Below are 15,896 nucleotides of genomic sequence, written 5' to 3' on the forward strand. Positions count from 1 at the left end.
TTCTTTACATGTTCTTAATTCTTGGAACACAGCATAACAGTGTGGTCTGATAGTCATGATCTTGCTTCTGTAATAGGAGCTTAAGGGGTCTGATCCCTTGACTTGGATCCATATGATCCCTATGCTATATTGATATTATAATAAATAAACAGATAATCTAATCTGAAAAAAACCTACATTGCTCAAAGTATTACTCTTTGAACATTACCTAAATTAATCTCTACCAGAGAAATGCAACAGAAAGAAGTCAGATTTCAAAGCACCGTAAGACTGTTGGAGAGAATCCCAACAGCTTGATATAAGACCAGACAGTTCTACCGCTCCAAGCTATCTGAACACTGACTGAACAGACAGGCCAGACTTTTCAAAGGTACCATAATCTTAATGAACTTACTGGCCTGTTTTTAACAGAAGTCTGAATCCTTCTGAATATCCCCAAGGGCTTCCAAAGTTGAGCATCCAAATACCAAACCACCCAAGATTAGAGACCATTTGGAAAATGTAATCTGCACCCAGCAGCTGCCTATACAAACAATTCTCTTGTAAGCATTTAACTCGTTCTTTGCAGAGCACTGAGGAATATATAAATGTGATAAACTTCATCTGGAAAAACTCTGTTCTGTTTGCCATTTCTGTTGCATATAAATAGAGAGGTCACAGGTTTTGCATTTTACGGTACCACATGTATGGAGTCTGTGTGAGATGGAGTTAATTTTCCCCATAGCAGCCCTCATAGTGCTTTGTTTTGTACTGGTAGCTAGAAAGGTGTTGATAACGCACCAGCGTGATGGCTACTGCTGAGGAGTACTGGCACAGCATCAAGGCTGTCTCTCCAACACTCCTCCCTCAACGCGGGGAGGAGGGCAAGATCTTGGGAGAGAACATAGCCAGGACAGCTGACCCAAACTGACCAAAATGAGCTGTCTGCTCAGGAACAGAAGCTAAGAGAAAAGGGGTGGGGCATTCTTTATTACAACATTTGTCTTTCAGAGCAACCATTACGTGTACTGAAGATCTAATTCCCAGAAAGTGGCTGGACATCACCTGCTGATGGAAAGTAGAGAACAAATACTTCATTTTCCTTTGCTTCTGCGTGCAGCCTTCGATTTTTTTATTCAACTGCCTTTATCTTGATCCATGAGTTTTTTGACTTCCCCACCCCCATCCTGTTGAGGAGGGGAATGATAGAGCAGCTTGGTGGTCACCTGGCATCCAGACATGGTCAACCCGCTACATCATGAAAGAAGGGTCTTACTCTAAATTACTTAAACCATGAAATGACAAGAGATAGAAACATCTGACTTACTGTAAGGTGTTGTATCAGTAGGGTCAGGAGGTGGAAAGTTTTCTGTGAAGTTGACATTACACAAGTCTGTACTACAGCAGCAGAAGCGGTATGTTCCATTTTGAATCAAGGAAGGGGTGGTTGTAACAATACACTCCTCAAAATGACACTCTTGTGGGTCTCCTATATGAGACCAGCAACCTGTAAAAAGAGGCAAATTAAAGAATTCTTTTTAAAGGAGGCATAAAATAAATTCTATTGCATGAACAATTAAACACACCTATTAAAATCCATACCTAAGCTAAATAAATGTTAGAGTGGTGTGAAAACAGTTATCACAATTTGCTTGTCTGACTCCACTACCACCTTTTAAAACAAGGACTGAAAAATTTCTTTCAGGATTTACCACAGACAAGAAGAAATATGGGCAGCAGTGAAGACTGGCCCACAGTCTAGATAAAAGTGTGACCTAGTCCCCTCCTTAAAGCTAGGCCATAAGACTGCATCTATAGTTTGGTGCTTTCTACACAATTACTAAAAATTTTGTCCTTCCTCACTGTCAAGATCACTGGACTCTTCTACAGGATCACAACTTATTTCTTGGCTAATGCTGGCCTCTTCTCCCTGCAGCAACTGTTCCTTCCCAAGTATGGTTGACTGCAGTGAAACGACGTTTATGAACAAATGTCTGGGAGAGAAAGAGGCAGTGTGGGGGCAGAGGTGAGCAGTCAAGACTCCTTCTTGATCTCCTAAATCAGCAGATTACCAGATCAAACATGAAACAATAACATTGAGTACAACTGCACAGGATGTTTGTAAATACCAGTTTTCATTCAGCTCTGTACTACATTTACTTGTATCCAAGTAACCAGGAGCAGAGTCCCTGAGAATGGTAATCAAAACACATCTCCAGCAACTGCAAGACCCTTCACGCCTCCCTACCATCACTGTCCCTGCAGAATAGCAGCAAATTGACAGTTAGTCATACGTGACATTTTTGTGCTACAGCTGCGTTTTCCTTTATAAACATCCAATCAATATGACTACACATTTTTAATTAATCAGACACTTACTTTAAATTTATCATTACATCAATAGACGTAGAAACATAAAATCATGGAATGGTTTGGGTTGTTGGAAGGGACCTTAAAGATCATCTAGTTCCACCAGTCCTGCCATGGGCAGGGACACTTTCCAGTATACCAGGTTGCTCAAAGCCCCATCCAAGCTGGCCTCTATACTGAGATATATTCAATAAAGTCATCTTCCTCATCCTAAGTAACAAGCAATTTGAGTGTTTTTTCCTTCAGCTGTGCATTTATCTCTGTGGTCTCTTGTAAATGTAATTTATTTCAAACAAACCTTCTGTTCATATTTAAAATTACTAAATGGGAAGTTTAAAATTATGTATTTGTACAACACAAATGAAAGGTCTAGCTTTGCAGCTGTGCATCTTTGTGTTGGCAGGCTAGATCACAAAAAAAAGTGAAAAGAGTAGCAATACTATCACACTTACACTGAAAGGTTACGTACCTTGTTTTACGAGATGTATGTCTCCTTCTCGTGTTTTTTCCCAAAGTCCATAGCAGGTACTACCTTTCATGCACAAAATTGTGCCATTCTCCTGAGAGATTCGGCTCTCACTGATTCCATGGTCCTGCTGATATGGGTCCTTAAATGCACACAGCCGCTCCTCACTCTGGGCAGCTTTAGACAAAGAAAGAAAAATAATTTTTGTCAGTGATTTTACGTATAAAATATTAACTTTAATAAAAGGATGATTAACCTACATTCAAAACCATCCTGAATTATACTTATCCATTATTTAAACTGTACTCCAACAGTCAGAAATAAAAATGAGGTCTATCCCAAAGGTTTTTTCATAAAGAGGACAAAAAAATCTCAGCAGATATTTCAAAATGAATGTGCAAATGTTTGAAATTCACTGGTGCAGAATAAAAATTTCACTGCATAGTCTGCATCACCTGCATCATTTGTCCTCAAGCAGAAGTTATGCAACTGTTAGCTGGTTTCTTCAGTACCTGGATGCATTACTTTATTGTTTCCAGGTCCTAAACCAAGATTATCTTTTCCAGACTGCCATCCAAGCCAGTGCCTACCTAATTCAGAGGGTGTTTTCCACTCTCCTTCTATTGATCTATCTCTTTTCTACATGCTATCCAGCCACTGCATTGACATTTACTTCTTTTTGCTCAGTGATCAATCAGTTTGGGCTCCTTCACACAACTTCGTTAATGACAGCCAACAGAAATACTAACGGCAGAGTAAAACCCATACGACTGACCAGCAGTTCTGGGAAACACTGCCTGTAAACAGGAGTAACACCGCGTGTCAAGTCTCTCTGTGGAACGGCCAGCAGGAACACTATAAAACATACATAGGGAGCGCAAAAATAAATACCCATGATCACCTGAAAAATCTATGGGATTTTTTGTTAAAACAAAACCAAAACCACCCACAGCCATACTGATTTTTTACAAGAATATATAATCAATGAACTCGAAATATTTAGCATCTCAAGAACTCATATGTTTTACCCATGTGATTACTATTTGTTTATATCACCTCAATGAAAGGACTAAACCATGCTGATATGCTGATGTGACCTTTTCTTTAGGAAAAGTAAACACATTCATACAATAAATTAGTCAGAAAAGCTTCAAGTCCAAGATAAGTAAATCCTACATTTGTAGTGAATATGATATTTAGAATATTTTCATTTATCACTTGAATGATCTTACAAAACACATGGAAAACTAGATATGCAGTCACAAGGCACTTAAGTATTATTCAGTATTACAGCTCAGCAAACATCCAATGACAGTAAGAACTTGTACTATGTATCTCAACAACTAGATTTCATCCAGTTCTTTAACTCCCGTGAAAGCATTGGTAGCAGACAGATGGAAGGTGGAATAGATTGGTATTTTCAGGAAACAGATTTTGAACTTTAAGTAAAATTATAGCATATGTAATCGTAAATTATTAAAGCTACTTTATATACATAAAATATCTACTCACTGAGGATTTGTTCATTCGATCATTCTTTAGCACTGGCCCCAAAGAAACCATGTTTCACCAAGGCAGACTTACTGCAAAAATGCTGCTTCATTGTGTCACCAATACAGATGATTGGGTAACAGAAAGACAAACCAAGAGACTCAGATATGTGTCTCGCTTCTAAGGCTGTTACTATTCATTGAAAGTCAAAATTCGTAATTCTCTTATACTGAGACAACCATAAATAGCTGCACCATCAAGAAAAGCAGTCTGTCAGTGACTCCCAGTTTATTCTGTGGCAGCAGTAGTTAAAATAGCACAACTTAGCTTATTTTTTAGTGGCCTGGTACGGTGTCTATGATAAGTTGAGCTGTGTGTCAGCTCAGTGGCGGTAAAAGTCTCAGCTGAGGAGACAGGAACTTCTTAATCCACTGTAATTCAATCACTTGCAGCTCCATGCACTCCAGTAAGCTGGCAGGCAGACCATGCTACTCACCCACCTCTCTGTACACTGGTCTGTGTACAATTAACATTTTACATTTGGAACTAGAGTTTTGAAGTGATAAATACATTTATTACAAAGCAGTAGCTTGATACTCAGAAACTCAGTTACCTGAATTTCACATCTAATTTTTGTTCTTTCCAAATGAGTAGTTAGTCAAGTTACTGAGGGCAAAAAGGTCACACATTAGCATATGCTGCTGCAAGCAGTACTTGCCAGTTGCACGTAGTAGTTTTATTCTCAGGAACAGCTGAGTATGCCAGGCGTGAAGCATCTGTCCTGCATTCTCTGCTCCATGACATGGGACTGCCCAAGAAACAATGTATGAAAGGACAGTACTCCACTGCCATAAGAGAACTGGAGCTAACTAACTTTTTGAAAATCAAAAGAGGAAAAAATGATCATGGAACTATAATTTTCAAGAGAGAATGGGACAGAATTATATGTGAAATACAACACATCTGCTCCTAGGGACACTAGGAAGGTTTTAAAATCAGTTGTGTGTGATAGCTGAGTGGGAGTAAGGTCATCTGAGATGTTGGTTGTTTACAGAATGCTCAAATGACTGCAAGATAAGCCCTTTTATAATTTGTCTTTATTGTGAAAAATAAATCAGAAAGAACAGAATTTATAAAACAGTCACACAGATTTGGTTTACTTATCAAAAACCTCTGGTTAAAAAAAAAAAAAAAGTCATTCTAAGAAGGTTCACTTTCATAATACCTCAATAGGGTTTTTTTTTAAAAATAATCTTTTAACCTCTGAACTAATAGAAGAAAAAGAAAAATACCCTTTTGTTTTTGCCTTCTACTCAGAAATACAGTTGCATGTATCGTATGTCTGTACTCCAGAGACATAAACAGCTTTACTTTCCTAGTTTTCTGGTCTCTTCACTTTCGTATAAATCTCTTAAGATGAAGGTTGAGAGGCAAGAACATGCAGAACATACTTGAAAAAAGTTGTTAGCTTTTAACATGTTAACATCATGCTAGATGCTCTCCAACCATACACTACAGAAAGTAACAGTTGCTACCAAAGGCTTTTTTGATTTAAAAAATGCATTGCCCTATAAGAATACCTGCAGAGGGTAGGAAGGGGCAAGCATGAAAAGTACAACATCCACTGCTAGCAAATCAACTATCAGTTTTCTAGCAAACTAATAAAAATGCAAGTTAACGACACAATTTAATGTCAGATGATCTCAGTGGGAAACTTTTCCAACAAAAAGTAAAGGTTACTCACCCAACAACTAGAGTTTTCATGCTGATCACTGCACATTCCTGCTTCGATTTTAACTTAGAGTAGTACAACCCCTGTGGGAGCAGTACCCACTGCAATACTCTGCTGACCCCTGCCCCTTCCCTGATGGCAAGGAACATCTGGAGAATAGGGGACACATAACAAAAGCTACTTTATTTTTCTCTATGGCCTCTGTAGGTTCATTGTTGGAGCTGTAACGCCGAAGAAAATTGGATAAGGCATTCAGATGTTCAGAAACCATCTTGAAGAACAACAGAATAGATGAGCTGCTTCAATTTCTTTGCATGATTTCAGCACATGTTGGCTCTGGGAATCTGGCAGAAAGGTTTCCTTCTTCCAGGCAGTGAAAACTAGTCAGCTCTAAAAACTTTCAGTACTGCAATACTTCTAAGATAAGCCTTGAAAGCAAACTCCAGCCTAGATGAGTACATCTTAAACCTTCCCTGGAAGAAATGGAGATACTACTACAAAAACACACAGAAGTGCCCGGCTACCTCTTCTAAGCTTTACCTATTTCAACAGAAATCTTACCTTACAAGAGAAAATACCGTTGTTCATTTGGATTTACATGTGTTCCTCATGGATGACCTTTTATGTCAGTTTTCAGTCATCATGGGAGCCACCAGCTATGCGTGGTGAATTCAGAGCTGAAACACACCCACCTGTCCCTTGGGAGCTCTGCACCTGCAATGTACAAGGGCAGCCACTAACTCTCTCCACAGCAGCTTAGCTAGAAACAATTCCAGAGCTGCTTCTTCCAAAACTCCATCCTTGGAGATATGCAAGTCATCTGGACATGGTCCTGGACAACCAGCTCTAGGTGACCCTTCTGCACAGAGGGTTGGACAAGATGACCTCCTGAGGTCCCTTCCAACCTCAACTGGTCTGTGATTTTCACAGGACAGAGGTCTCAAGGTACTCAGTGCAGAGGGACCAGACGGAAAAACAATATTCCTCAGCTGGGCTACCTGCTATTTTTTGTCTCCAAAGCAGGCAAAATGGTAGGATAAGACTAGAAATACTGGATTCTCTTGTCTTCAAACAGATCCAAACCCAAGGAAATACCTTAATGTAAGGATCTTTATTAAACGAGCAATTAAAACAACTTATCCTGTGAAGACTGCGGCTCTTGAACTGATCCCATTTGATATATCCAGTTCATTTGCTACCTATGTCAGAAAAATGAAGGGCAAACCCCTGCAAGCAGATGCTCCTTTCCTTACAGATTTCACCAACACAAGATGCACCAGCAGTGTATCCTCAAATTGGCAAAATTCAGAAGCCATTTACAGATCAAGCTATACACTGTTATTGCCCAGACATGAAAAGTCACAGCATACAAAGAAAACCTAGACCTAACACCAAAGTAAGTGGCAGCACAGGTTTCACAGGACATCTGCTGCATCATCTGAAGTCATCCTTCAGAGCCCTGCTCTTACTAAAAGGAATCATGTTGCTTCAATTCTTTTACAGGCCCTTTCAAGTCATCCATCTCATTAGTCCTGCACAAGTTAAGCATCAAATGCAGTAAAATCATTAAAATTAATTTGGATTGCAGTTTCTCTACAAATGTGTGAGTCTATAATAACTCTTTCATCATTAGGTCTAAAGCACAACAAACAGAAAAAATTGCCAAAGATGCATGTATTCCCCCAAAGATTATAAATCTAGCGAATCAAAAGGTTTTGGTGGGGGGGTGGGGGACAGCTCTGGAGAACTCACTGTACTTACTCAATTATCTGATTAAATCAGGAAATGGAAAAAAAAATTTAGAAATACAGAAAATATGACTTGGAGAAAGTCACATTAAAGTTTACTTCCAGAACTGAAAAACATCTATTTATTATTTCTTTCACAATATATAAGAAGTAAGAGAAGGACTTATGGTACTTTTATTCTCTTTATAAGGTAAATTTCATAGTAAACTATATTTGTTCATCACACAGAACTCATTATACATTCAGGTCTTTTCTAATTCACCTTTAATGCAGGACTATGAGAGAGATTTTGAAACAAACAATTGACAACTGAATGCTTACATGTCATATGCCACGAAGAAATGTGCTACAACAGACAACTGTAGCAGCAGCAGATAGGCTGACATTGAAAAGGACGAAAAGTAAAACCTGAACAACAAATCGTGAAGGATTTATAATGAAATGCTTACTTTCAATTCCTCTTGAACTTGTGTACTAAACTATGTCAAAATGATTCAATAAAAATAGTAAAATGAACTCATAAACTTCCGTTCTTTTATCCAACAGAGATTTCCAACACAGACAAGAAGGGACGGCACCATTCCCAGAAGCTCTACCAAGGGAAAAACCAGCAAGAGTGGGGCAAGCTCTCCACTTCCCTATCATAAACCAGAAAAAAAAACTCAAAATGAGTTCTGTTGCTCTCCAGCCCATTTTACACCTACATTTATATAAAAATACACTTTACTGTCCAGTTTCACAAGCACGCTTAAAATATGAGTGGCATTAGAACTGAGTATGGGTGCTTCAAGAACTAATCGAAGAAACATTAAATGTTCTTAGCTTTCCTGCTTGGCTGTCATTACTGGGGCATCTGATCACCACACGCGCATTAGCAGACTTAACTTGAAGCAGATTGAGAAAGTTGATTGTCACGTTCCAAAAGGAGAATGGGGAAACAGACTACATTAAATTACTTTCCTGAAATCATAAAGGAACTCGGAATTGCCCATAGTTTCCCAAGTCCATCCTGTGGCTCACTCTTACTGCCAGTGCTCTGCAGGGCATGGAGTTCAATCCCCATGCCACTGTACAGCCTCAAGGGCTTCAAGAATTTCCTTTGGGCATATGGCTCAGTTTTTGATATTATTAGAATTAGAGTCTTAGCATTTACCAGTTCTACCGTCAACAAAAAGAAGCTGAAAAAAAGCAAGTTGTTATAGGAAAAATACTATATTGATGTCTTCAGTATTTTCTCCTTCTAACTATATTGCTGTTTCCAGCTGCTCAGGAACAGAGAAGGGATTCACACAAATATGTGAATTCTGGATGTTTGTAGTGATTTGCTACAAAACCCCTGAGATACGTTTACTATTTGAATATCTGCCTTCATTCCCCACTAAAGATATTTCTGGACAGCAAAGATCGAAAGAAAATTATGAGTGCATCTACTGTCTGTGTCAGAAATCCTGTGTGCTATGAATACACAATTCATCCATACTAGGACGAGTTTAAACAAATTAGTATTTGTTTATTTTGTTGCTTTCACTGTTATTGCTTCTAATATACTAATATTTTCATGATAATTTTGTGTTCTAGGAAAACATAATTAATGAAAACAATGACAACAGAAATACCAGAAGTTACAGGAACCCAAGTGCAAATCCTTAGAACATGAGTCATGTTCTCATTAATAGCATAGGAAGTCAGTTCATTACAAGTTAATCGACACTTCCTGACCTTACATCTATTCAACGCTGTCCATGGAATTTGCATCAAGTGCAAAGGGAGGGGGAAAGGAAGGAAAAAGGACTCAAATGTTACTCAAATGCTACAAAGAATTGTTCTACTCCATGTTCTAATTGCAAGGATTAAAAATAAATAAACAGTTGCCACTTTACGATAAATGCCAGGCAATACATTTTGTGATGCAACAGTCACAACTAAGAATCCAAGATAACAGTCAGAAGACTAATTTGCATGTAACCTACAAGAAAGACTTGCTAGCATCACAGACAACATACATGGGTACCATGTTGGTAATTATGTCCAACTGTTTTCATGACCACATAGGTGAAGGCTTGAAAAAAGACAAAAAATGAAAAACGTTTCTGAGCATTTGTTTTCCTGTAATGGGATTTCTTTAAACACAGGCCACCGTATATTCAACCGGGAACCTCATTAAGCCGCAACACATTTTTTGAAAAGACCAAGTTTTTTTTCTGTAACTTGTCCTTTGAATTAGTGAGATTTTCATCAGAACAGCCATAGACAAAAAACCTGTTTTCTTTTGGCCTTGTCGGCTTTCTAGGGAGTTCTTTTATTTACACAATACAGGGAAACATCATCGCCCTTGAGGCAGGGTTATGAGATAGCACGTGCCTTCATAATGCAAACTATTAAAAGGAAGGCGATTAAAGTAATGTACATCAGGAGGCTCCTTTGGGTAAATCCTTTCAACTGCTGATAGTTGAATTCTGGCACAATGTACAGAGAAACGGAATCTTGAAGAAATCATCACTTAGCAAGCACTCTACTGCCATTTTTTTCATCTTTTTCTCATCAGAGGTTTTAATTACAAATACTTCTAAATGTGTATACACTTCTATAAAAATATATCACAAGCAGACGTCTTTTGAAAGAAGTCATTCTTCTGCAGACACACCATCCAAAGAGAAATAAATTGACTGCTTAAGGATTGGGCATGAGAGCATGATGGTCTAAACCAACCAGAAATGGCCCGTGGACTTTTTGAGCAAGAGGTCAGGAGCAGCACAGTGCAACATACAGCCAGGGAGAGCTTGGCTGGGCAGACAGCACAGCCTATTGCTTTACAGAGAACTTCGATGCTGGAAGTCCTCCAGGTGGGCTCCACGAGTGCAACCGCTATGTTAATACTTTAAAGACATGACTAAGAAAGAACGGAAATAGAAAAGTACAAAAGAATATAGTAGGAACTTCCAGAAGGGAAGTAGGAAAGTAAAGAAAAATGCTTCAGAAACTTACATCTATGATCATAAGCTTTCCTCTGCTTCTAACAAAAAGAGAGAAAATAAACATCACAATTATTAAAGCTCCCCCTATATTTTACAGGACATATTATGTACCTCAAGATATACTGCAAAATATATTTTGACAATAAACCCCTTACAGTTTATACTCAGTGTTAAAATCTGGAATAATCTGTTCACAGTACTGCATGTCCTTAGCCTTCACTGATGAAAATTATTTTGGTTTTGTCTGCTTTTGCTGTATAACATCACAGTTTCAAATGCTGGCAATTACACAAAGCCAGGCTTTGATTGAGAACTAGTGCCAAAACTAACATGATTGTTAGTACTGATATTCATTTCAAAGTGATTAAGTGACTGCATATGCAGATGACTAAAAATCATTTGTGTTCATTACAAGACCCTTTTTCAAAAAAATAGCATGGGGCTAGAAAATTCAAGTGTCTTTTTTCCTGTACATGAATATACTTCAGTCTTTCCTTCTCAATCTAACTTTTAAAGCAGCATGCAAATTTTAAATCTCTTTTCTCTCCTTATTCCCATTCTAACAGTGTTGTCTGCTGATAAAACCTGCCAACAGCGACAGACACGCCAATCTTTTCCTCTTGTGTATTCCTCAGCAGTACTTGGGTATGTTGGTGTTTTAGCTTCATTCTGAAGTACAAGTGGTCTGGTAGTACTAAACGAATAAAACAGAACTAGATCGTGTGGCAGCTGTGTTGTATCTTGCATGTTGTGCCAAAGGTTCACGCTTCATTTCCCACGCAGGCACTGCTGTCTTGCACCACTGTGGCATGTGCTGACCCTCTTAGCCCAGCCTCACTGCCAGAGGGCCACCAACACATACCCCCCTTGGAGCCCGCCAGTGTTATATGCCTCTGCCCAGACGCACCCAGGAATTTCATGAATTGAAATTAATGTAAATATAGAGGTATGGAGTGGCCAAAAAACAAATAGTCAATTCAGATTCTTTAGTGAAGGCCTTGTTCTCCTTTCCCCCAAATTTACTACAAAAAAAAAAAGTGTTATTTTAGAAGTACCCAGCTTAAGCAAGAGCCATGCAGGAGAGCAACAGGATAGCAGAGATTTATTGCTAGCAGCTGACAAATTATGTAGTCCCAAAACTCTGCCAGATTTTATGCAGAAATACCTGAGCTTACTGCCCACAAACTGTGTCACTGCTTTATTTCCACAACCTTCTAAATGTTTCTGACAACAACCAGCCCACCTCGCTGTGCAAACCTCAACCAAATCAGGCATTACACCACAGAATCAAAATTTTATCCATCTAGTAAGAGCACAAGATATAGTGGCAAGACAGCTAACACCACCTGTGTTCTGGCATAAAATCTGTTGGGACAAAATTCAAGAATTCCACGGAAATTTGAACCAACAGAATTAATACTGGTTCATGGGTTTACATCAAGAGGCTGAGGCAGATTTCAGCTGATAGGGGAAGAGGTTCAAGCTGAATCTATGATGAGGATGTATCTCATTGACTCAGCCTGGGTCAGAGAAGGACAAACTACAGAATTATAAGTCAACTAAAGCCTTAACAAGTTGACCTTTGACTACCTCTACTTTGGCCACTAATCGCAGCTTCCCCCACCTTCCAATCTTTCCTCCAAGAATGTACACATCTAAACCAGAAAAAGAATCTACCTTCTTCAGTGATTCAGCATTTTTGTTAATATTGTTTTTTAGACATGTTCAGCTGGTACGCAGTTAGGACATTTGTTTTTATTGTAGAAGTTTGTCTAGTTCAGCAGGTTTCTTCCATCTTTCTCCCCTATGCTAAATTACCATTAATTTTTAACAAGAAAGAATAAAATGGAATGTACGTAACAAACAGATATTGGAGGAAGGTTATCAATCTGTCCAGTATGAAATTTCTAAATATATCACCTGCTAGCAGAGAAAAACCCACTCTGGTACATTAAAAAATGATAACATTATCTTAGTTCAACAATTACATAGGGCTGATGACATTTGATCGCACAACTTTTCACTTAAGAAACAGTTAAAGCCTTTGCAGCAAGAGATTACAGCAGGTTTGGAGGTTTTTAAATGTAAAAATAGTAAAATGTCATGGCATTTTAGCATTCACTTTGTTAGCTTTAAAATACTCATTTTTTGTTTGTCATCAAACTTACAGCCATTTCCAAAAACTTCACATTCCGTATTAATGCAAAATTCAGTCAGAGTATCCTATGTGGAAATGTAGGGGTCCAAGCATACTCAAAAAGCCTCATGAAAAAAAGCTGTCAAGCTCACATACCGGAAAGCAGAAGTAAATCAGCATAAAACTGATACAATTAAACCATTAAATACCATAGACTGTCAAATCATGGACTATGTTTAACGCTCACTTAAGGGAGTGTTGACTCCAAATGTTTGTTTTTCGCAACAGTCTTATGAGCTTCCACAATTTTAATTAAAGTGTCAAATCAGGGAGTATATTTCACACTCATTTAAGGGAGTCTTGACTCTAAATGCTTGGGTTTTCCAATAATCTTAGAGCTTCCACAGTTTTAATAAAGTTGAAGATTATGATTTTCTGTGGCAGTTCACATGGCAGAAAGGATCCCTGTGGCTTCAAGTCACATTGTCTGGTTTGCATCGTCTTTTTCTCTCAAGATGAAACGATTGCTTATTTTACCCCATGAGCAAACAGGAATTCCAGTATTTACACATAGTTGAATCAACTCAGAAAGAATCTACTCACAGACTCATGATGTTGGGCAAAAGAAAATTATACTTTTTCAACAAAAAGTATTTTGTAAGCCAGCTTTAATGTATACCTTCCATTTTATTTAAGTATTACTCCAACTCGAGCTAAAGGTCATTTAAGCCGATATTTCTGGAAAAACATAGGGAAGTAAGTAGCTGGCTTTCATTGACTTGACTGGATTTTGGACATCCAACATCTCCAGGTCTCCTGGAAAAATCCCAGCCTACATTTAATCTTCTAAGAGCATGAATATGTATATTACAGGATTTAAACAATCCCAGCATTTTTCCAATTTATTTTTTTAAATATTATTCACTTCCTAAACAATTATGTCTCCATGCAGAGAAAAATAAGTACGTCCATGTTACTGTTTAGCAATTATGTCAGAATAGAAATCATGACAGCCTTAGTCACACATAATCTTTTCCAGCGGCCAGTGTCTATTCACAGAACTGAAAAAGACCAAATTCTTTATCTTTGCTCTAGACTGGAGTTCTGAGATTTTCTTCTGGGTATGAGTGTCTGGCTTTTGTTTATCTGGGCTGTCAAAGTGAAGCATCTGCATGGAATAACACAGGAAACTCCAGCAAAAGCAACAGTAAAGCAAACTAATGATGTAGTATTTCTCCCCCAAACTCAGATGTAAGAAACTTTCCAGAGCAAAATCTATTACTGTAGTCTACTTTAGATTCCCTTGAAAAAGTGTCTGTTACTGGATATTCCCGTAATACATGTAATATACTCACTTTTCTAACAAGCAGGGATGCCATTTCTACTGCAGATATTACTAAAACATTTTACTGAAAACTTTTCAGTAATTTAAATTTGGAGAAAGATAGAAGCCATACATCCTGTCTCTTACAGTATATTACAAAAATTCTTCCTATAAACATTTTTAGGGAGCTTACACTACTGGTGTGTGCTGAAACATTTGAAAACTGGCAAATGTTCTGTGATCTGAAGCTACAAGGAAACTGAGTTCCAAAACTGTAATCATATTTTACCCTCAGTAAGAGACATTATCTTCTAGGTGACTACAGAAGCATAATCTATGTGGCTCTGAAATCTTAAACTCTGAAAAAAATGACAAGAGGAGCAAAAGGCAGAAACTAGCTTCTATTCTGACATGCTTTATGAGGGTACCAAGCCTCTCATCTTCTCAGAATTCTTCAAAGAATTTATGTTTAAGTTCAAAAGCATCTCAAGTTTTTATCTTCAAGGCATTTAATGGTATGCCACAGAATATCCCACAAACCGTCGTCACCTTGAGTGAAGAGCATGGTCAACACGGCAGCTCGCTAGGCACCTTAATTCAGCCAAGGCAAGGTGAAAGCCAATTCATGCAGAGGATGGAATATTATCAAGGACTAGTAAGAGGTTGTGGGCTGCTGCAGGAACTTGGGACCTACTCCAAACACCCCGACTATGTGTTCCTTAACTGAGAGAAGGTATGGAAAGAACTGTGAGCTAAAGGTATTTATGGGTGTTTGTTGAACTGGGCAAAACTAGATATTGACTTTTGCTTCTGGAGACTTCAGAGTTACCAGCCCATTGAACAGAGGTCACTGTTCATATATTTCTTGGTGTTACAGTAAATTGTTAGAAATTTATGGGCACAGCACTACACTATTTAAAATCAATTAATACATTTTCTTTATACATTTATTCTTTCCCATTTAAATCTTTGTTGTACCAATAACAACTTTACCAGCGAAGGTGGTGATACAAGCTAACTTTTAGAAACTTTGTATAGTCAGAAAAATCAGAGTCTAGTCAAGACAAGACCTTCATTAACTTCTGGTTAAAAAGGGTATGGTTGGTACATGCAGACATGCCCAGATTACTGAACACACTTTTGTTTCAAAGACTGGCTTCCACGTACTGAGGTACAGTACATCACACCAAAGGAAAACTTCTGGGGACAAGGAAACAAAAACAAACAAACAAAAAATCATTTTAAACAGTAGAAGATTGTTTTTAATGATCTTTGTTGATGCTAATGACAGGAAACATGGAAAAGGACACTCCCAAAATATAGACACTCAAAGGAAAGACTGCCATCAACTTGCTTAACATTTTGCATTACACACCTGAGGACGATGACTACAATTATGCTTGAAAGACCATCTTAAGTCCTCACCCTATATATATACACACCACAGTTAGCACAGGTTAAAACACCTCACAAGACACCACAGGCAGTGTGAGCAGAAAACACCAGGTTCTTTGGGTCACTAGTAAGCCTAACCCACCAACCAGCTGTTCCAGGGGTGAGCACAGAGCCAGACTGCACAGGGGCTTCCCCATGCACACTGGCAGCTCTCTACCACAGACACAATAAGCACTTCAGTCCATGTTTTTTAGAGTTCGTACTTGTTCTGAATCAGAC

General features: G+C 38.3%; 1 protein-coding gene across 4 annotated transcripts in view; it reads right to left on the reverse strand.

Moving 5' to 3' along the window:
• Positions 1–15,896, reverse strand: part of BMPR2 (bone morphogenetic protein receptor type 2) — a 113,262-nt gene that overhangs the window by 54,870 nt on the left and 42,496 nt on the right. For 3 of the 4 annotated variants that reach the window (XM_074911236.1, XM_074911237.1, XM_074911239.1), the window contains exons 2-3: positions 2,819–2,992; positions 1,307–1,486 (exon numbers count right to left, since the gene is read on the reverse strand). In XM_074911236.1, the coding sequence (XP_074767337.1) occupies positions 1,307–1,486; positions 2,819–2,992 (354 nt within the window). Of the gene's footprint in view, positions 1–1,306; positions 1,487–2,818; positions 2,993–6,599; positions 6,714–15,896 lie in introns of those variants that run through there. The other variant, XM_074911238.1, reaches the window with a different exon arrangement.

Source organism: Athene noctua, chromosome 7, assembly GCF_965140245.1.
Source record: "Athene noctua chromosome 7, bAthNoc1.hap1.1, whole genome shotgun sequence".
Classification (NCBI taxonomy): Eukaryota; Metazoa; Chordata; class Aves; order Strigiformes; family Strigidae; genus Athene; species Athene noctua.